The sequence below is a fragment of the Rhinopithecus bieti genome, unplaced genomic scaffold (genome assembly GCF_001698545.2).
Source record: "Rhinopithecus bieti isolate Rb0 unplaced genomic scaffold, ASM169854v2 scaffold_11803, whole genome shotgun sequence".
In the NCBI taxonomy this organism is placed as follows: Eukaryota; Metazoa; Chordata; class Mammalia; order Primates; family Cercopithecidae; genus Rhinopithecus; species Rhinopithecus bieti.
In genome coordinates, this window is record NW_016807064.1 from 184,838 (window position 1) to 206,275 (window position 21,438).

At 37.1% G+C, this 21,438-nt stretch overlaps 1 protein-coding gene across 2 annotated transcripts in view; it reads left to right on the top strand.

Annotated features, from left to right (window-relative positions):
• Nucleotides 1-21,438, top strand: part of MRPS28 (mitochondrial ribosomal protein S28) — a 107,659-nt gene that overhangs the window by 13,001 nt on the left and 73,220 nt on the right. For both annotated transcript variants that reach the window (XM_017879835.1, XM_017879834.1), the window contains exon 2: nucleotides 9,336-9,517. In XM_017879835.1, coding sequence (XP_017735324.1) covers nucleotides 9,336-9,517 — 182 coding nt within the window. The remainder of the gene's footprint in view (nucleotides 1-9,335; nucleotides 9,518-21,438) is intronic.

Here is a 21,438-nt window from a genome sequence, read left to right on the forward strand (position 1 = left end):
GTTCATGCCATTCTCCTGCCTCAGCCTCCCGAGTAGCTGGGACCACAGGCGCCCACCACCTCGCCCGGCTAATTTTTTGTATTTTTAGTAGAGACGGGGTTTCACCGTGTTAGCCAGGATGGTCTCCATCTCCTGACCTCGTGATCCGCCCGTCTCGGCCTCCCAAAGTGCTGGGATTACAGGCTTGAGCCACCGTGCCTGGCCGAGCACTTTTTCATATGCCTGTTTGCCATTTGTATGTCTTCTTTTGAGAAATGTCCATTCAGATTATTTGCCCTTTTTTTTTTTTTTTTTTTTTTGAGACAGAGTCTTGCTCTGTCTCCCAGGCTGGAGTGCAGTAGCGCCATCTCGGCTCACTGCAAGCTCCGCCTCCCGAGTTCACACCATTCTCCCGCCTCAGCCTCCCCAGTAGCTGAGACTACAGGCGCCCGCCACAATTCCTGGCTAATTTTGTTTTTGTATTTTTAGTAGAGATGGGATTTCACCATGTTAGCCAGGATGGTCTTGATCTCCTGACCTCATGATCCGCCCGCCTCGGCCTCCCAAAGTGATGGGATTATAGGCGTGAGATTATTTGCCTATTTTAAAGTTGGATTATTAGAATTTTTTTCCTATAGAGTTGTTTGAGCTCCATATATATCGTGGTTATTAATCCTTTGTCTACATTTTGATTTTTGTATGTTAAATCTGGCATAAATCTCAGTCAGTTGTGGTATATAATTTTTATATGTTGTTGGATATGATTTGCTAATATTCTGTTGAGGATTTTTTCATCTACATGCATGAGAAATATTGATCTGTGGTTTTCTTTTCTTGTAATGTCTTTGTGTGGTTTTGATATTAAGACATTGCTGTCCTCATAGGATAAGTTCCACTCCTATCTTCTGAAAGATATTGTAGAGAATTCGTTTGATTTCTTCTTTAAATGTTTGGTGGAATTCACCAGTGAACCCATGTGGACCTAGGACTTTCTGTTTTGGAAGTATATTAACTACTGATTTAATGTCTTTAATAGACATAGGCCTATTCAGATTATCTGTCTCTCCTTACTTGATTTTTGGCAGACTTTGTCTTTCAAGGAATTAATCCATTTAATCTAGGTTATCAAATCTGTGGGTATAGAGTTGTTTGTAGTATTTCTTTAATGTCCATGGGATATGTAGTGATGTCCTGTCTTTCATTTCCATTATTAGTAATTTGTGTCCTCTCTTTTTGTTTTTCTTAGCCTGGCTAAAAGCTTACCTCAAAGAACCAGCTTTTGCTTTCATTGATTCTGTTGATTTCCTGCTTTCAGTTTCATTGCTTTCTGTGCTAATTTTTATTTTAGATAAGTTGTGTTTTCATTTTCATTTAGTTCAAAGTATTTTACAATTTCTCTTGAGATTTCTTTGACTCGTGTTATTTAGAAGTGTATTTGTTTACCCTCTAAGAATTTTGGGATTTTCAAGCTATCTTTCTATTCCTGATTTCTAATTAAATTCCATTGTGGTCTGAAAGCAGACATTGCATGATTTCTATTCCTTTAAATTTGTTGAGGTGTGTTTTATGGTCCAGAATGTGGTCTGTTTTGGTGACTGTTTCATGTGGCATGAGAAGAATATATATTCTGCTGTTGCTGGATGAAATTGTCTACAGATGTCCGTCATATCCAGTTGATTTACGATGTTGTTGAGTTCAGCTGTATCCTGACTGATTTTCTCCCTGCTGCATCTGTCCTTTTCTGATAGAGGGGCATTAAAGTCTCCAACTGTAATGATTCATCTATTTTTCCTTGCAGTTTTGTCAGTTTTGCCTCATGGTTTTGACTATTCTTAGGCATGTACACATTAAGGATTGTTACAACTTCTTCAGATAATTAACCCCTTTATTATTAGGAAATTGTTTAACATGAACAAACTGTTACTTGTTAGATCAATTAATAATTAAAAACTTAAAGTTTTAATTTTACCTTCACATATTCCGTCTCTGTGTTCTGTCTTTCTTTATGTGATGTAGGTCTGAGTTTTTGACTTTTATAATTTTCTTCTTTCTAAAGAATTTCTTTAAACATTTCTCGCAAGGCAGGCACTCGCAACAAATTCCCTCAATTTTTGTTGGTCTGAGAAAGTCTTTAATTCTCCTTCATTTTTGAAGGATAACTTCTCAGGGTACAGAATTCTAGCTTGGTATCTTTTTTGTTTCCTCTTAACACTTTAGATATCTCACTGCACTGTTTTCTTGCTTGCATGATTTATGAGGAGAAGCTGGATATAATTTTTATCTTTTCTCCTCTATAAGTAAGCTGTTTTCCCCCCAGCCTTCTTTTAGAATTTTTTCTTCATCTTTGATTTTTCTGTAGTTTGAAAATGATACTATGTGCCTAGATGTAGTGTTTTTGGTGTTTATTCTGGTTGATGTCCTCTGAGCTTCCTGGGTCTGTGGTTTGGTGTCCATTATTAATTTGGAGGAGAGTCTTAGTCATTATTGTTTCAAATATTTCTGCTTTATTTGTCTTTCCTCTGCTTCTGGAATTCCCATTAGTTTACACCTTTTGTAGTTGTCCCAAAGTTCTTGAATACTCTGTTGTACGTTTCCCTCAATCTGTTTTCTCTTTGCTTTTCAGTTTTGGCAGTTTTTATTGAGGTATCTTCAGGGTCACAGATTTTTTTTTCCTCAGCTGTGTCACCTACCTGTAAGCGCATCAAAGGCATTCTTCATTTTTGTTACAGGGCTTTCGATCTCTAGCATTTCTTTTTGATTCTTACTTAAAATTTCTATCTTTCTGCGTACATTGCCTATCTGTTCTTACATCCTGTCTGTTTTATCCATTAGAGCCCTTAGTGTCTTAATCATAGTTGTATGAGATGCCTGGACTGATAATTTCAGTATCCCTGCTGTATCTGAGTCTGGTTCTGATGCTTGCTCTGTCTCTTCAAACTATGTTTTTTGCCTTTTTGTATATCTTGTAATTTCTTCTTGATATCGGACATGATGTATTGGGTAAAAGGAAAGGCTGTCTGTTGGCCTTTAGTAATGTGGTGATAGGGTATGTGGGGAGGGAGTGTTCTACAGTCTTATGAGTGGGTCTCAGTCTTCTTGTGAGCCTCTGCCTCCGGACTGTGAACTTCACATTTGCTACTCAGTGTTTCCCTCTCTTTTGGTGGGACAAGATGACTACAGCCAGCTAGAGTTGGTTATTTCGCTTCCCCCAGGACACTTAGGCTCTGACAAAACCCCAGCAGTTTAGGATCTGGTTGAAGAGTTTCTCTTGAGGACACACCTCATATGCATGATAGTTACATATATGCTTAATGTATATTAAAGACAATACGTTTGATGAATAAATTGTTGAATAGGAGAGAGTGCTCTGATGTTTTTCAAAATAGTTCTGTTCTCCACTGCTGTCTGAAGTACAAGGGGATTTTTCTCCTGTATTCACTATGAGAACCAGGTTGAGCTCCTGCAGATAAAACTCACAAAAGTGTGGGAGGCCCCAGTAACTGGGTCTCTCTGGAGTTTTTAACTTTCAGACTTGTCCACACTGAGCCTCCACCAATTCACCAGTTACAACTCGGGTTTCCCTACCTTGGCACTGGTTCCCACAGAGGTTTGTTCTTGGAGGCTTCTTCTTTTCAGTAGTTCTCTGCATTCACTTGTCTCTCCATGTTTGGGAACAGCAGCTTTCCCTGTGACCCCCACCTCTCCGATGGATCTAAGAAGAGCTGTTGATATTTCAGTCATGACAATCAAACACATCTCCAGACATTGCCAGATATCCCCTGGGGTGGGGATGCGGGGGGCAAAATCATCCTGGTTGAGAAATACTAGATTAGTCAATAAAACTTGATGGTGGTGACTGAGTCTATAAGAAATTAATTTTAAAAAAAGCTAAAGTTTTTGACAGGGGACTGTTTACCTTCAGGCAGTGTTTGAGTGCTTTACATATGGCTACATATTTATTCCTTACAACAATCTTGTAAAATAGATATAATTACAAACCCCATTTTATAAGATAAGTAAACAGCAGCACAGAGATTCTGAATGCATAGGCCTTTCCCCAGAGCTGGTAAGTGGTAGAGCCAAGGCTCGAGCCATGTGGCCAGACTTCACAGACTTCCTTTGGGAGCCCTCGTATTTCGGTCATCACAAATTATTCATATGCTTGCTGCACAGCTGTCATTTGAATTCTTTTCTTTGCTGCTTCTATAGATTATAGAAACAGTGTAAGTTACTGCTGCATAACAAACCATCCCAAACTTGGCTCTCCTCTATAGAATTTATTTGATTTTTTTTTATTATTTATTTGATTTATTTTATTATTGCCAGGATAATACATACCTATTACCAGATATTATGCACTTGAGGAATTTTGTGCTTGACAGAAGATTGACTGCCCTGCCTCTGTTGTTTTTAGTGTTTCTTCTTATTTTCAGCTTGTCTTCTCACTGCAGCCTGGCATGACTGAGCTCCATACCTTTACGGAATTCTTCAGGATAGAATAGCTTTTTTTTTTCACAGCTTCTTCTTGCATTTCACTCTGCTTCAGTAATTACCACTCTTCCACATGCTTCCTATCCACTAGAAAGTATGTTTGTATACTTTTGTTCTCCATCTGTTCTCTTCAATATTGAGGGTTTATAATTTTTACAATTTTTAAATTTATTATTTTACCATCATTTAATGGGATTTCAGGAGGGAGAGAGATAAATGTAAGTACCATATCACTTTGAGTCACCAATACATTTATTTCAATAAAAGGACTTTGTTGTGAGCATAACATTTATTGGTTAGTGTTAAAGAAACAAAAGTTATCATAGCACAGTTAATAGAAGTGAGTCATTTTTGGAGATGCATGTTGAAATTTTTTTCTTGCTAACCAGTATGAAGTAGTTAAAGTATATACACCATTTCATTACCTTTGTTGTTATTGTTTTTTTTCTTTTTCTTTTTTTTTTTTTGAGACGGAGTCTCGCTTTTGTTGCCCAGGCTGGAGTGCAATGGCGCAATCTCAGCTCACTGCAACCTCCATCTCCCGGGTTCAAGCGATTCTCCTGCCTTGGCCTCCGAGTAGCTAGGATTATAGGCATAGCGCCACCTTGCCAGGCTAATTTTGTATTTTTAGTAGAGATGGGGTTTCCCCGTGTTGGTCAGGCTGGTCTCAAATTCCGGACCTCAGGTGATCCAGCTCCCTTAGCCTCCCAAAGTGCTGGGATTACAGGATGAGCCACTGTGCCCAGCTGTTGTTATTGTTTACATTAAAGGAGGTGACTGGGTAGGATGATGTCTCCCATTTCTAATGTGTGTTACTTTATAAAATATTTTTTATATTTTAGAATATTTAAGAATTCCTACTACTTTATAGAGTTGGAAGAAAGTTTACAGTTATCCAATCCTTTAATTTATAAATGAGAAAACAGATCTAGAGAAGTTAAATGACTTATTCAAGATTTTTTTAGCTGTTTATTGTCTGAGTTGGTCATAGAAGTCAGGTTTCGTGTTTGTTATTCTTCTATACTGTCTTCTTTTAAGTTTGCTATGATGTTTTTATCTATTTTCGTCTTCGCCAGCAAGTTTTATTTAAGAACCACTGTTCAGCATCCCATGTAGCTTTGAATAGCATGTATGGTACTCATGTATAACATGAGGTAGTTGGATTAGTTGATGTCTCGTATTTCTTTTAGCACTAGTTTCCCCTGATTCCAAGCTGTATATTAAATGGTCCTCATATGCATGATAGTTATATATATGCTTAATGTATATTAAAAACACAACACGTTTGATGAATAAATGAATGAATGATTGAATAAATGAAAGTGATACTGTTCCATATGTCTGTAATTCCTTTACCTTCCTCCTTTCTACCTTGACGGTCCTGTTCACCTTTCAGGCTTCCAAGGAGAAAATAGTACAGCAGAATAGCAGGAGATCTGATCTCTGTGACCAACTCTTAAAGGAAATAGTCAACTCCAAGTTAGTACCTATGACAGCTCAGTTAGTGGGCTTTATTGTAACATTTTCCAGGGTTAGGCACTGAGCTCCATGATACATATCCAGCGGTGACAGTATGCTTCCAGTCTCTGCAGTCTATGTCAGCATGAGAGGAGCTATCAATGTTAGTTTAGAGACTTTAAAACAGGACTCCCTGTAGTCAACATGGATTGTGGGAGTTGCTACATTTACTGTTTTTAGAAGTCATTTGACAAGTAAATGAGTACATTTTGGTATAACCCCTAGGATTTAGAGATGGTTCTAGACTATGATTTTTGAAGCAAGGGTTTGTCTGATTGTTTGATGTAGCTTCCCAAAATCAATGATGCAGTATCAAAAATCAAATGAAATAATGAGCTACAATTTAAAAGCAAATTCAGGTATTACTCCAGGGTTCTTATGCTTGTGAGTGAAAATTATTTTTCACTCACTGAAAACACACTGACTTCCTTGCAAAATATAATAAAGGCAAAAAATAATGGAAGAGAAATGTTCTACTTCCACTTGATTTTAAAGTTACCTTTAAAAAATAGCTAAAGTTTATAATGTAATAAATATTTAACTATAGACTTACTAAAATCTCAAGAGAATCTTTTAAACAGTTGAGAGTACTCAATAATTTTCTAAAACCAAGGGGAAAATACCGCTTACTATTATACTAATCTTAGCTCAAACGTCTCTTTACAACTGATAAAGGACATTGTGTTGTTTTAGGAACAGGTCCTAGTGATGGCTGAATTATCTCCAGTAAAAGTTTAACTACTGGATCTACTACTACTGCATCTTCGTGTCATCTAGTTGTTTTTTTTTTTTTCTTTTTTTGAGACAGAGTCTCACTCTGTTCCCCAGGCTAGAGTGCAGTGGTGCCATCTTGGCTCATTGCAACCTCCACCTCCTGGGTTCAAGCGATTCTCTTGCCTCAGGTTCCTGAGTAGCTGGGACTACAGGCACATGCTACCATGCCCGACTAATTTTTGTATTTTAGTAGAGATGGGGTTTCACCACATTGGCCATGCTGGTCTTGAACTCCTGACCTCAAGTGATCCACTCACCTTGGCCTCCCATAGTGCTGGGATTACAGGTGTGAGCCACTATGCCGAGCCCCTGTCATCTAGTTTTAATTGAACTATGGCTTCAATTGAGTCAGCCAAAAGTAAAAAAGTACAAGAAGAAGAGAGGAACTCTGGTAGATACCAGCCGTAAAAGTGGAGTAATGGTAAAGCAGATCATAGGGAAAGTGGGCAGGACCTGCCCTGGTTACAAGCAGAGACCCCGAAGTTGATAACTGCTCTTCTCTTGAGCACTGCTATTCTCCGCTGCTTTGGTGGCAGCTGCTATGGATGGAATAGTGGCTCCCAGCAAAGAATTATGTAGCTGCTCTTGTCAAGAATGGCTTACTTAGAATTACTCTTTTATGCTACCTCTAAAGGGCAAGTCAGCTGTGTCTGTGTTACCTCTGTAGGATTTGTTTTATCTTTGGCTCTGCAAGAAAGAACTATTTTTTCAAAGTGCTTGTTTAAGGACCTTTAATGTTGTATTTTGTGGATTTATAAAACTAGTGTGATTGCTGATGGCATACATTCCTGGTTACCCTTTCAGCTCTAGTTGGTCTCTAGGCCTATTGACTTGTCTTTAGTTTAGATTGACCCTTTTGTGCTAAGGATTTTTTTCCCAGTGTGTTTCAGTTCACCAAACAAATTCATCATCATACCCTCCCTCTAGCACCTAAGGGACTTGGCCTAAGCCAAATGTCTTGACTTTCTTTTTCCTGAAGCAGAGATCATAAACTTGTGGTTCGTGGGCCAAATTCAACACCTGGATGTGTTTTGCCAGGTTTGCAAAATGGACAACTTTTTCCCCCTGCATATAATATGTATTTAAAAATTGGAAAATTTACATTAATATGTGGATTTCTGGCTTTTCTTGGAAAATTAAAACATTAAGAATTAAAACATGGGGACTTGAATTGCAGCTGGAGCTGAGTAGTGTCTGTACCTTTTAAACTTGGGCACATATCCTGATTATCAAGTCCTCACCTGGCCTGGCATTTGAGTTTGTAATCTTTCAAGTAGTACATACATTAAACTTAAGTCACAAATATAGTTGTGTAGCTTTAAAAATAAATGCACTTTACTATTGAACTTTTAGTAAGTAGTTCTCCCCTGAATAACAAATGTAAAACTCATTCTAAATACAGCATGTAAGTCGTCAGATCAAATTGTTAATATTCTTCCGTGATTTGCTCTCACAGATAGAAACTTAGCTCTTCCTTTAGTTTGTACCAAATTGCACACACCACTCTATACACAAAAATGAGTAGAAGGCACAAATCTGTGTTCACGGATTTGGAAAAAATTTTTGTAAGAAAAAAAGAATAGTCATACCTCAAGTGAATTTAATATGTAAAAAGATTTCTAGAAAGTGAATAGCACAAAACAAGCTATTTTTTTTTTGGAATTTACTTCAGGAAAAGAAAAGTATTAACAAATTCAAGTTTTTTAAAAGAATTGTGTATCAGGAAATCATGTTCAGACTGATCATCGTGATGAAAGGCTCTTAATTGTTTTTATTGTAATGTATATTTAAATTTGTATTAAAAGAATAGTCAGTTTCACTAAACTTGACCTAGAAGGCATTTTTTTTACAGATGGTCAGTGCTAGGAATAAAGTCAATTGCTTCTTGGATGCCCTCCTCATGTGCTCATACTCTGACCACTAACCACCCCACCTCCCCCATTCTCAGAGACTTGATATACAGACACTCTTCTACTCTCCTTACCCTGCCTGGGCTCTTGAGACCTCACCCTGGACTATCACATCTCTGTCATCCTCTGCCAAGTGTAGATGTCTAATTTCTTTCTTTTTTCTTTCCTTTTTTTTTTTGAGACAGAGTTTCACTCTTGTTGCCCAGGCTGGAGTGCATTGGTACAATCTTGGCTCACTGTAACCGCTGCCTCCCGGGTTCAAGTGATTCTCCTGCCTCGGCCTCCTGAGTAGCTGGGATTACAGGCATGCACCACAATGCCTGGCTAATTTTGTATTTTTAGTAGAGACAGGGTTTCACCATGTTGGTCAGGCTGGTCTCGAACTCCAGACCTCAGGTGATCCACCTGCCTCAGCCTCCCAAAGTGCTGGGATAACAGGCATGAGCCACTGGACTCGACCTCGATGCCTACTTTCTTTAGCTCCTCTTCAGGAAAGAAAGGATGGAAGAGGAAGTTGAAGAGCATAACCGGCATTTTAAAGCAAAATTCCACAAACATTTTAAAATCATTGCTACAACAATTAACTTTAATAATATTTCTTTAAGACTTTATTATACCTTCATGTTGAGTTATATGTATATAAATATCTCTTTTCATATTTAGGGCTCTCCAAAAAATGTGGAATCCTTCGCATCTATGCTGAGACGTTCTCCTCTTACACAGATGGGACCTGCAAAGGATAAACTGGTCATTGGACGGATCTTTCATATTGTGGAGAATGATCTTTACATAGATTTTGGTGGAAAGTTTCATTGTGTATGTAGAAGACCAGAAGTGGATGGAGAGTAAGTAGAATCATTTCCAAGTACCTTAAGAGTATTCATAAAAGTCAAGACAGCTCAAAAGTATTGTTGAATGAAAGGTAATTTTTGAAAAGACAGAAAACATATTTATTTGTCTTGATAATGCGGAAGAAAAGTCTGAAGTGCTTTAAAAATACTTGTTGGTCATGGTAGGCCAGACTCATGTCTTCTCAAAGCAGTGAAAGCAGTTGCTGGGAAGACTTGAATGTTCATCCTGATAATAAGCCATTCCACACCATAAACTTAAAACCAACTTTTTAATAATGCATGTTGCGTAGGTCATTTTGCCTGGAACCCTTTTTTTGTCCCTTCTCTGTTTCATGGTCTCTTTCCACTTCTCCTTTCTTTTTTTCTTTCTTTTCTTACTATTTTGCATCTATTTTAGGATTATTTTCCTAATAAATAGAGTTCATTCTGTTGTAGTTTATGTAGGTAAAGATATTTATGAATACAAATAGGCACTGGAGAAGGCACTAAGGTGGGAGATCTAGGAGTGGAATATCGAGAGTCAAGGAGAGGTTGAACTAAGATTCTGAGACGGGAAACCAATAGTAAACAAGACAGAAGTGATTTTTTTCCGCATCAATTTCTGATGTGCATTTTTTAGTTTTCACTATTTTTGATATCAGGATGCATATTACGGTTGACAGTATATTAAATTAACTGGCAGTGTTTTTTTTTTCTTAATCATATATAAAACAATAGTGAATCTAGTAATCAATGGTATTTTAGATAGGATGAATTACAGTGTTTAAGAAGTTTTGGCATATAAAATTGGTCATATTGTGGAAATGAAAGGCGAAGAGTCTACTCTAGACCTAGGAGAGCAATTATGAGAATTATTTGCCTTTCTCCTGAGAGCTGGCTATCTAAAGATGGCGTTGATAATTGGTCTTACTCAATTTAGAGACATAAGCTTGTTCTACCTGAATCTGAATAGGGCCTGACAAACTTAACAGAATACACATTTCCTCAGATTAGTGATATATGAGTAAATATTTAACAACTAGCTGATTTAAAAAAAAAAAAAAGCCCCAATTTCTATAATGTAAAATACTCCCAACATGGCCAATGTCAAGTCACCAACATGATGTCAGTGAATGCAGAGTTGGGAAGATGTGTGCACAGGGCTTCTCACAAACTGATATTAGCTGGCTGCAGCACACCTCTAGCTTAGATAACCAGAGGCTGAACAGTGTTTTAACAAGATGAGTGGTATAAACCAGGTGTCAGCTGAAAGACTGTGCTCCCTGGCATGAGAGGAATGGCTCAAGCATGACTTGAATTGGTATATCAAATATCATACAAGCTTAGTTCAAAAGTAGGGAGACCCAAAGAAATTTCTAAGTAGGGTGTGTCTGTCAATCCAGATTTTAATACTGTAATCAGTATCTGTTATGTAAACGGCTACAGAAGGAATTCAATTATTGTGTCTAAAAATTTAGAAAAGTGATTGGCATATGGTAAACAAATGCTACTTTGTTATTGTTATTTTCATTGCATTGTTATTACTAAAATCTTGGTGACCTAATGATGACATCCCTCAAGAATTCCTTTTGAGGAGGGTTTATGAAGGAGGCACGTAAGAAGATATGTGATAAAGAGTTACCCTTTAAGAGAGGTATCCTCAGCTCTTAGGTACTATCAGCAGAAGCTGTAGCAGATCATTTTTTCATTAGTAGAAAATACATAGTAATTATAAAATAAAGTGCTGTTTTATTTTGCACAAAGAAATCCTTAGTCCCCTCCTTGCAATTGATCAGCTACCATGGATGCTGTCCAGTTGCAGTGCCTATCTTATTCTTACAAGCTGATCTAATGTGCAACCAGAGAATCAGGTATTTTTTGACTTTCTAAAAAGATCCATTTTATGACAACTCTGCTAAGCTATTTCTCAGCAGATATTCAACTGCTTAGTCAAGTTTATTATAAATTACAAATACCAGTCATATACTTTTTTTTACATGTGAGGATGGAATTCTGTTAATCATATGTCTTTCATGGATATTTATTTCTTTGTGGATATTCTTTTGTCTGCACTGTTCTTTTTTCTCATTGAATTAAAAATTTAAAACATCACTTTTGTGATGATGTCATATTCTTGAACATAATATATTCAGAATGCTGTAGAGATTTAGAATTAAGTTGCCCAAGCTGGACTTGAACTCCTGGGCTCAAGCAATCCTCCCACCTCAGCCTCCTGAGTAGCAGGGACTTACAGGCATGTACCACCATGCTTGGCTTTTAAGTCACAGATTTTTAAGTATCAGATTTGCTATTAGTTTTCTAATGAGTAGTATAGTCTGATTTGAATTTGTTTTATGTGTAGTATAGCTTTAAATGGTTAAATACTAGCATCTATTACAACATTTATTAAATCTTAATTTTTAATTTAAAACTAAGTATATACCACATATGTACACATTCTATTATATAAATTATTTTCTTGAAACCTCCATCTCTGTTCTCCCCACAATGAAGCAGTCATAAAAACTTTTGAGGGGAGGGGGTGGCTCAGTAATTTTGCAAGTAAATTCTCTAATCTTTGGAGCAGTGAGTATATTAGAGTCTTTTTTAATGTATTTAGGAGAGTTATATGCCTACATCTCTTTGTTCTATAGTTATCTGTAGTAATTTCTCTATTCTTGCTTCCATGAAACCATCTGCTTAGTATCCAGTTACTCTTACCAGAAGTACCCATTTAAACTTCAAAGGAGTCACAAAATAAATACATTCATGAATGAGGATCACCAAGAGGGAAGAGCCAAAGTGCTACAGGAGTTGATTTGTTCATTCATTCATCCATTCACTCATTCATTCAACAAATACTTACTAGACCTCTTCAATTTGCCAGGTACTGTTGTAAAGACCGGTAAACCAGACAGACTAGTTCTCTGCTCTCTTGAAGTGCATATGCAAATGGGGGAAGGAGGCATAGATAGTAAACAAGTACGTGAATCAATTTAAAATATTGGTAATTACATAAGTAAAAATGGATAATATGGTGACAGAGTGCCTGGTGAGTGGAAGATAACAGTAGTCGAAAAAGGCCTTCTAGTTCTAGTGCTTGACTTCTAGTTCTAGTGCTGTAAGTCTGAAATGCTACCAAAGTGCCTTTAAAAAAAAAGATAAGAGTCAAGTCTTCAGCTGTCTCTGAAGCTCTCTTCAGCTTCCTCTTTGGTCCTACAGACTGGTAATGTTATTTCTAACTGTGCCCAATCTTCAGCCAAGGTTTAACATCAGTAGTTTGATTACTTATTTTCTCTACCTACATATCCTATGTACATACCTTTATGGCTATGTAGATCACAACTCCAGCTCTTTATCTACATACATTGTTTTTTAAGAGAAACTTTTTAACGTATCAAATTTCATGTTCTCCAGTTTTTAATCTGTCATGAAATGAAGGTTTATACTCTTCACAGAATATTTATTAGATCTTCATTTGAAGATCTGATAAATAGATCTTCATTTGAAGATCTGATAAATAGATCTTCATTTGAAGATCTGATAAATAGATCTTCATTTGAAGATCTGATAAATAGATCTTCATGTAGAAATGCCTAGGTTCTTTCTAAAACCCTTCTCTAGGTTTCTTATAGGGATCTGTCACTTACGCTTTGAAAATATTGTTGAGAATTGTCAGGTCAGCATAATTACTGTTTTGGTTACTTATTACTCCTACTTATATCTAAAACAAAATTTGTGGGTAGGAACCTACGTTATTCAAATGTTTGCCTGTTGTCTTTGTCACTGAACAAGGAAGTAAGGAGATCCAACTCAGTTGTTTCTGGTCTTCCCCTTTTTGGACCTGTGTTTAGATTATTTGACTAGGTAGAACAGCTTATTGGGCTGGACACATGTTCTCTACAGTCATGCTGTCAGGCCTCTGACTGAACAGAGTCTAGGAGGCTGAATCTCCGTAATGATAGAGCTTCCTGCTTTGGTACATTTTAAATCGTTATAAATAAGAGAAATACTTACATAATCTGTTCATCATTCATCGGCCTTCCTTTTTTTTTGAGACGGAGTCTTGCTCTGTCACCAGGCTGGAATGCAGTGGCGCAATCTTGGCTCATTGCAAACTCTGCCTCCTGGGTTCAAGCGATTCTCCCACCTCAGCCTCCTGAGTAGCTGGGACTGCAGGCGTGCACCACCATGCCCAACTAATTTTTGTATTTTTAGTAGAGACGGGGTTTCACCACGTTGGTCAGGATGGTTTCGATCTCTTGAGCTTGTGATCCACCTGCCTCGGCCTCCCAAAGTTCTGGGATTACAGGTGTGAGCCACTGCACCCAGCCCAGCCTTCCTTTTTTTTGATCCTTTTAGAGAACTATTTTCTTCATTCAGACTTTTGTGTAGTTGAGTAATGCTACTTTAGGACAGTTTAAAGATTACTTAAATACAGTGAAAAATAACTAATTGAAATATCCAGTGTAGCCAAATGTTTTAATTTTTTATTGTTTCTTTTAATAAGTAAGTTTGGCATTTCAGACTTATAACAACTAATAGGGATCAGAAAATATTTTGATTAATGAATATTCTAATTAGCTAAATAATAGCCTCTTAAGTTCTATAACTTTTGTTTTAATGTTCATTTTTGATTATAGTTTAAAGGAACAGTTTTAGTCTTTGTACCAAAAGCCCTAGAGTTTTGCAGAAAAGCTTAAGATATTGCTTATTGGGGATAAAGGGGCAGTTGGGTCCTACTTTCAGAGTGGCCCTACATTTATCTGTTTTATGTATTACAGCTCTGGGACAATTTTGTTTAATGTGTGTGGTGAGTATTTCTACTGTAAATAAGAAAAGTTTGAAAAACACTTGGAAAGGAAGAAACTAATTTTAGAAAGACATGACCTAAATAGTAACATTCAGAATCTAAGCTATAGTACTTAAGCATGAACAATAGTAATTTAATCTACTTAGAGTAAGTTGCAGAATAGACATAAGTATATTTAAAGATTTTGAGACATGCATGGGACCTTATAGTGCCAACCTCAAAAGTTATTATATTTTTCTTTTAAATCAGCTTATGACTTGAAGTCAGAAATCACAGATGATAAATCAGAATGACTCAGAATGGCATTAACTTCTTTGGAAGTTATCATTTAATTAACTGATTTGTCAAATCAATTGACGTCATCGTTTTCTTTTGTAAAGCCCACTGACGGATACCAACACCACATGGAACATTAGAAATTAGTAGTCCTGTACTATACCTAGGCACTTTTGTTTCTTCCAGTTGAGGTACATGTTTAGCAAAAGCTTAGTTGTGCTTCTTTTCTTTTCTTTTTTTTTTTTTGAGACAGAGTCTTGCTCCATCACCCAGCCTGGAGTGCAGTGGCATGATCTTGGCTCACTGCAACTTCTGCCTCCCAGGTTCAAGCAATTCTTGTGCCTCAGCCTCCTGAGTAGCTGGAATTACAGGCGTATGCCACCACGCTCGGCTAATTTTTGTATTTTTAGTGGAGACAGGGTTTTGCCGTGTTGGCCAGGCTGGTCTTGAACTCCTGGCCTCAAGTGATCCGCCCGCCTTGGCCTCCCAAAGTGCTGGGATTGCAGGCGTGAGCCACCATGCCCGGCCTAGTTGTACTCAAAATGTGTTTATATTAAGAAACTTACTTGAATATTGTGCAAATTAATAACATTTGAATACAGAAAGGGTTTTTGTTCTTATGAATGCTAACTTTAATGTTTTAGAAAGACTCCACAAAGGAAAACTTTAGTTTTTTGGTTTTTTTTTCCCCTGTCCCTGCTGCTTGAATCAGAAAGGAGTTTTTTGTTTTTAAGAAATTGCTATTGAATTAGATTGTGCAAGAAAACTGTAGATTGAAACAAAAATTATAAAAATGTGAAAGGTATTGCTTTCCAATTGTCTTTCTGTTCTTGTTCTACTTTCACATGACTGGCCCTGTGGGTCACAGACCTTGCAGTGTGGGTATTGTTATGTAAGGAAGAGCAGAGCTTCAGTGAATGGACCCCATACTAAGAGAGAACACCTTGGCCCCATATTAGAATATTTGCATTAATCTGCTTTAAGTTAATATTTTTGCTGTGTACATGTATACTTTTTCTATGAGTCATTAACCTAATTTTCCATGAAACTTTCTATGAGTCAGAGGGCTTGTATGGTGATTTAAAAATACAGAGCACTTTTCCCATCATGGGAATTTGTATACCCTTGTTTTTAGACATTTTTTCTTCTGTCATATTCATGCAGCTCACAATTTCACAGACTTGATTGTTTCCTTTCTATATTCCATCTGATTTCCTTCTGATAATCATAACAGCTTTTTAAATACCTACACTGGCATTTTATGTGTATTGTCTCATTTCTTCTTCACAACAAACATATAGAAAGTATATATTATCCCCATTTCCCAAATGAAGAAAATGAGTCTCTGAGCATAAATAATGTGCTGCAGTCAAGCAACTAGTAATTAACAAAGCAGGGATTCAAACCTAGGGCTGTGTATATCCAAATTTGCCTTTCACCCTGCTGTGCTGTACTGTAAATCATACAATATATAGTAACTCAAGCATCATAAAGACTTCCTAAAACAGTTTTACATATGAAGCAATTTCATGTCAGGGACCCTGAAGGCAGTGTGGCAGTGAAGCTCTGTGGAGGTCTGTTAAAAAATGATAGGTAGTCTATTATATCTTTGGTTATGGTGTCCGTCGTTGCTATGGTATGAATGTTTGTGTCCCTGCAGAATTCATTTGTTGAAACATAATCACCAGTGTGATGTAGTTAGGAGGCTGGACTATTGGGAGGTACTTAGGTCAGGAGGATTCTGCCCTCATGAATGGGATTAGTAAACTGGCTAGTTAATCTGTGAACCAGGTCCAGGTCTTCATGACACTAAATCTGCTTGTTCCTTGATCCTGGACTTCCAGCCTTTAGAACTGTGAGAAAGAAGTTTCTGCTGTTTATAAGATACCCTCATTTATGATGTTTCGTTATTCAGATCGAACAGACTAAGAAATAGTATGGTGAGTCTGAATACTGTAACCCCCAATAAGCTAATAACTAGCAGGTCTAGGCTTTGTTTTGTGATGGATCTGTATCATAATTATGGTAAGACCTCTAGTCACAGGACCTGATTAATATCAATATGCCTCATGTTATTTGGGAATGATATATTTCAAAAAAGTTTATTGTGTAAATAATAGAAAATTGGCTATTTATACCTAATATACTTAATTTTTAATTGTTTATTGGTTCTTTTAATAAAATGTATTATATACTTTCTTTGAACCTTGTTAGACCTAAAGCAGTTGAGCCTTTTTTTGTTTTTGCTTTTGATGACCCAGGGTCACAATTATAAACATTAATTTTTGTGTTGTATCATAATAAAAATATGCAGAATTATGCTCCATAACCATATAACCCCCCAGATCTGCAGTTTTGTGTTATCTCTCCTTTACTGCTGTTATGCCCTTGTCTGCTTTTTATAGCTTTCTCAGACCTTCTAATTTTCCTCTTCCAGTATGCCTATACTTGGGAGATCAGTCATCAAATTTGTTGTGCTTAAAATAAGAACAACTAGGGTTTGAGTAAGGACCTAGCGGCCTCTTCTGTAAGTAAAGTATGGGTACTTTAGTGTATGGGCTTCAACATGTATTCTGACAGCTCCTAAACTCCTTCTGTATAGGTCTCACTGGGCTGTGTAGCTACTTGATGTCACCAGATAACTAACTTCCTGATAAGTGAAGTGTAACTGGGTTGGAGTTTTGCCTGTGTTCACTGTCTGTTCACTGATGCCCTTGATAAGGATTGTCACATATCAGAACAGTGTTTGTTGAACCAATCAAGGTGCCGAGTGTTTTGGACATGAGCATTTATCATGGTTGAGACTTTAACACCTCTAGTAGGGGCAGTAGCAAAAATAAGGTGAAATTATTCAATCTGAAATCCCGCTTGAGATGGTACCAATTCTTATAGTGAATTTGCAAATAAATGAGTAAATTTCTTAAAACTCCTGTTAAGCCCAAATAATTGCTTTATAGCATTGATTAGTTTGGATGCCTTAGAATGCACTGGTAAAACATTTTATCAGTCTCAAGAAATAAGCTACTTATTTTATAAATTTTATTATTTATTTATTTTATTTTTATTTTTATTTTTTTTGAGACGGAGTCTTGCTCTGTCGCCCAGGCTGGAGTGCAGTGGCCGGATCTCAGCTCACTGCAAGCTCCGCCTCCCGGGTTTACGCCATTCTCCTGCCTCAGCCTCCGGAGTAGCTGGGACTATAGGCGCCCGCCACCTCGCCCGGCTAGTTTTTTGTATTTTTAGTAGAGACGGGGTTTCACCATGTTAGTCAGGATGGTCTCGATCTCTTGACCTCGTGATCCTCCCGTCTCAGCCTCCCGAAGTGCTGGGATTACAGGCTTGAGCCACCGCGCCCAGCCTAAATTTTATTTTTAAATGAACTGGACATGATAAGATTTTTCACTGAGTCACCAAACCTTTAATGAGCATCTATTATGTGCTGCCTGTGTATTTAAGGCTAGTGACATACAGACTAATGACAATCCCTGCTTCCAGGGAGTTGATCTGGTCAGGGGGATAGTGAAGTAAACCGATAAATATAATATCATGTAAGTTCTGTTTACTGTCTTCTACAGGAATGGAGAAGGAATCGATGGTTCAATCTGCTTGTGTCAGAGAAGGCTTCCTAGAGGAACTAACAATAGAACTGGGTTGCAAAGGATGGGTAGGAGATACTACGTGCAGAAAATGAGAGTGTTTCTGGGTGAGGGAGCAGCACTTGCCCAAGTTTTAAATGAGAGAGAGCCTGCCTCTTCTGGGAATTCAAGTGGTTTAGTTGGCTTAAGTTTAGGAGGAGTGATGGGAGAGTGGGGAGATGACCAGGAGCCAGATTTTCAAGGAATTTACATATTGTCCTAAAAAGGTGGGATTTTATTCTGAAGGTAGCAAAGAATCATTAAAATATTGTAACAAGCAACGTGGGTCAACTTTGTGTTTCAGTGAGATCATTCTGGCAGAGGTGTGGAACATATTTGGGAAGAAAGATGTGAGAGGGAGGCTAGTAAGGAAGCCGCCGAAAAAAAGTGATGAGAATGTGAATTAAATCTTAGGGTGGGGAAAGGAGACACGTTTAGCAATTTAGGAAGTAGAAGAGACAGGTCTTGGTGACTGAATAGTTGTGGTTTGTGTGTGAGAGAGAAAAGTTTTGAATAATGTTTCATTTTGGACATGAATGACTAGGTAGATAGTGAGTTGGGTTGTATTGGGGAGGTGGAGAAGGGGAATGTGTTATATTGATATGATTGCCTGCTTTAAAAACAAAAATTAAAATGCCCAGATTTAGATCAGTTTTATTCTCTACTTCCGTTCAAGGTCATAATATTTGTGATTAGTGTTAGTCAGGAACATTTCTTTTTTTATAATATAGTATCTTATATATGTATATAAAATCCCTGTGGTTAAACTATGCTGTTGCTTTGGACAAAGAGCCAAATTCTCCAAATCTTTTCATTTCATTAAGTTGTATTTTAGTTTTGATTTTTCAAGAGCTGTAAACATGTCCGTAAAATCCTCAAGTCCAGTTTTATAAGTAAAGTTAATTTACTAATGTGTTAATGAGGATTCTGTCTTTTAAAGCATTATCTCTGTGCTGACTCTCTATCATAATACACAAGATTGACAGCTCTGAAAATCGAAGGGTTTCAAAACAAGCATGATTGGCAGCTCTAAGGTAACTAGCACATGCACTGAATATTATTTGTACTTTTGTTTGACACTAAGGTGGAATAAACAAGCTAATTTCCCCATCTTTGTTTCTATTTCAGGTTGTGTGATATGTAGGGTCAGATAAAGAGTGGATGTTTCAAAAACTAAAGTTTTCAAGGTGTATTGGTGGGGAAAAGAGAAAATAAGAATTTGAATTAAGTGGGTCATTTTATTGCAGACGACATGGAACATATTAAAATGTATGCATGTTTTATATAGGTTGGTGGTTTAAAATCATCTAGTTTTCTTTAACAGATCTTATTTAGCTTTTAATAGGAAACCTTAAAATATGTTCAAATGTGATCAAATTATAAAATATGATCTTAGAGATGTTCTGAGTTCATGAAACTCATGTAATTCAGACTGAATAGCATTAGAGGGGTTTTTTCTTGTTTGGATACATGCCATAACAAAATTCTTTTGGATTGATTTGTTCTATTGGATTGATTGTTCAATTGAATTCTGTTTTAATTGATGTGCAAAATGGATTTGCTTTATGTAGCGTATTCACATATGTGTAGCTCTGTCATTCCAGAGATTGTCTAAATTTACATCTCTAGGAAGTTTGCCTCATATGCCTTCTCAGGACTGTAAAGGTCAAAAGTGAATCTGGAAACTACTTTGGTGATTGCCTGTGTAGGAATGCAAACATTTAAGTGTTCTCACAAAAGCTTCGAAGGTTATATCTTAATAGGACAGAGAGGAGAAAGAATCAGGTCTGCACTCCTACAGTTGGTTCAGGCTGTAGTTGTATTGACCTCCAAGTGGATTTTTTAAGAATTAAAAGCTATTTTAAAAGAAGGTCTGAGTTCTCTTTTTGTTTGTAGAATTTTGTATTAATTTAGATTGCTACTTGATAACATCTAGAGACTCATAGGGACTTAGAATTTCAGCACATATTTTGTGATTTGTAATTCATTATAAGAACAATAATAGCTAACATTTGTTGAGTACTCTATGCTCGGTACTTTGTTAAGAGGTTTGCATGCATTATTTTTTTTAACCTTGTTATTACTCTAAGGTACTGTTAGAATTCTCATTTAAAAACACTGAAGAAACTAAGGTTTATAGAGATATTTTAAATAACTTAGCCCCAGGGACAGCAGCTAGTAAGTATGCAGATGTGAGGTAAAGTAGCTTCTCTATATTGTTAATCACTACTTTATGCTACTTACTCAAATTACACTTTCAGGGTATGTGTTTATAAGTGTGTGTGAGATGTGTTAATTTTATCAGCAAATATTTATTGAGTACCTTAATCATAGTGTGCTTAATGCAGGTTTTAAAAACTGTATGACATCTTCATCTTTAAGAGGAAAGATATGTACATATAGCACAGTAACACAGAGGAATGTATGAATAAATGACTAAATGAACGATGTGGTCAATCATCTGGCTTCTTCAAAGGAGAAGCCAGAGAAGTGAAAGTTGAGATGGTTTCATAGACAAAAAAGTGCCTCCCAAAGAGATGAAACTTTAGTTAGAATACTGAAGGATAGAGGGGGAGTGTTGGGAGGGATAATGAAAGGACACTTCTGGGGAAAATGGCATGAGGAGTGGCACAGAATTGAGAATAAGCTTTGTGTGACTGTTATCTATGTCTGTGTAACAAATTACTTCAGAACTTAGTGGCTTAAAATAATAAACATGTATTATCTCACATAATTGCTGTGGGGCAGGTATCCAGGAATGCCTTAGCTAGATGATTCTGGCTCAAGGTCTCACATGAAGTTCAGTCAAGATGTTGGCCAGGGCTGTAATCATCTGAAGACTTGACTGGGGCTGGAGGATTTGCTTCCAAGGTAGCTCACTCCTGTGTCTGGCAAGTTAGTGCTGGCTATTGGCAGGAGTCCTTGGTTCCTTGGCAAGTGAATCTCACCATTGATGGGCTGCATGAGTGCCCTCACAACATAGCAGCTTCCCCCATAGTAAGTGCTCAGAGAGAGAGAGCAAGGAGGAAATGGTGATAACTTTTGTGACCTAGTCACACATTATCACTTCTGCCATATTCTGTTGGTTAAAAGTGAGTCACAAAGCCCAGCCTATATTCAAGAGAAAAGGAATTGGGCTTTGCCTTTTAGAGGGAGATGTACAGAATTTGTGTATGCATTTTATGTATTTTCTGTGTGTGAACAAAGCTTGA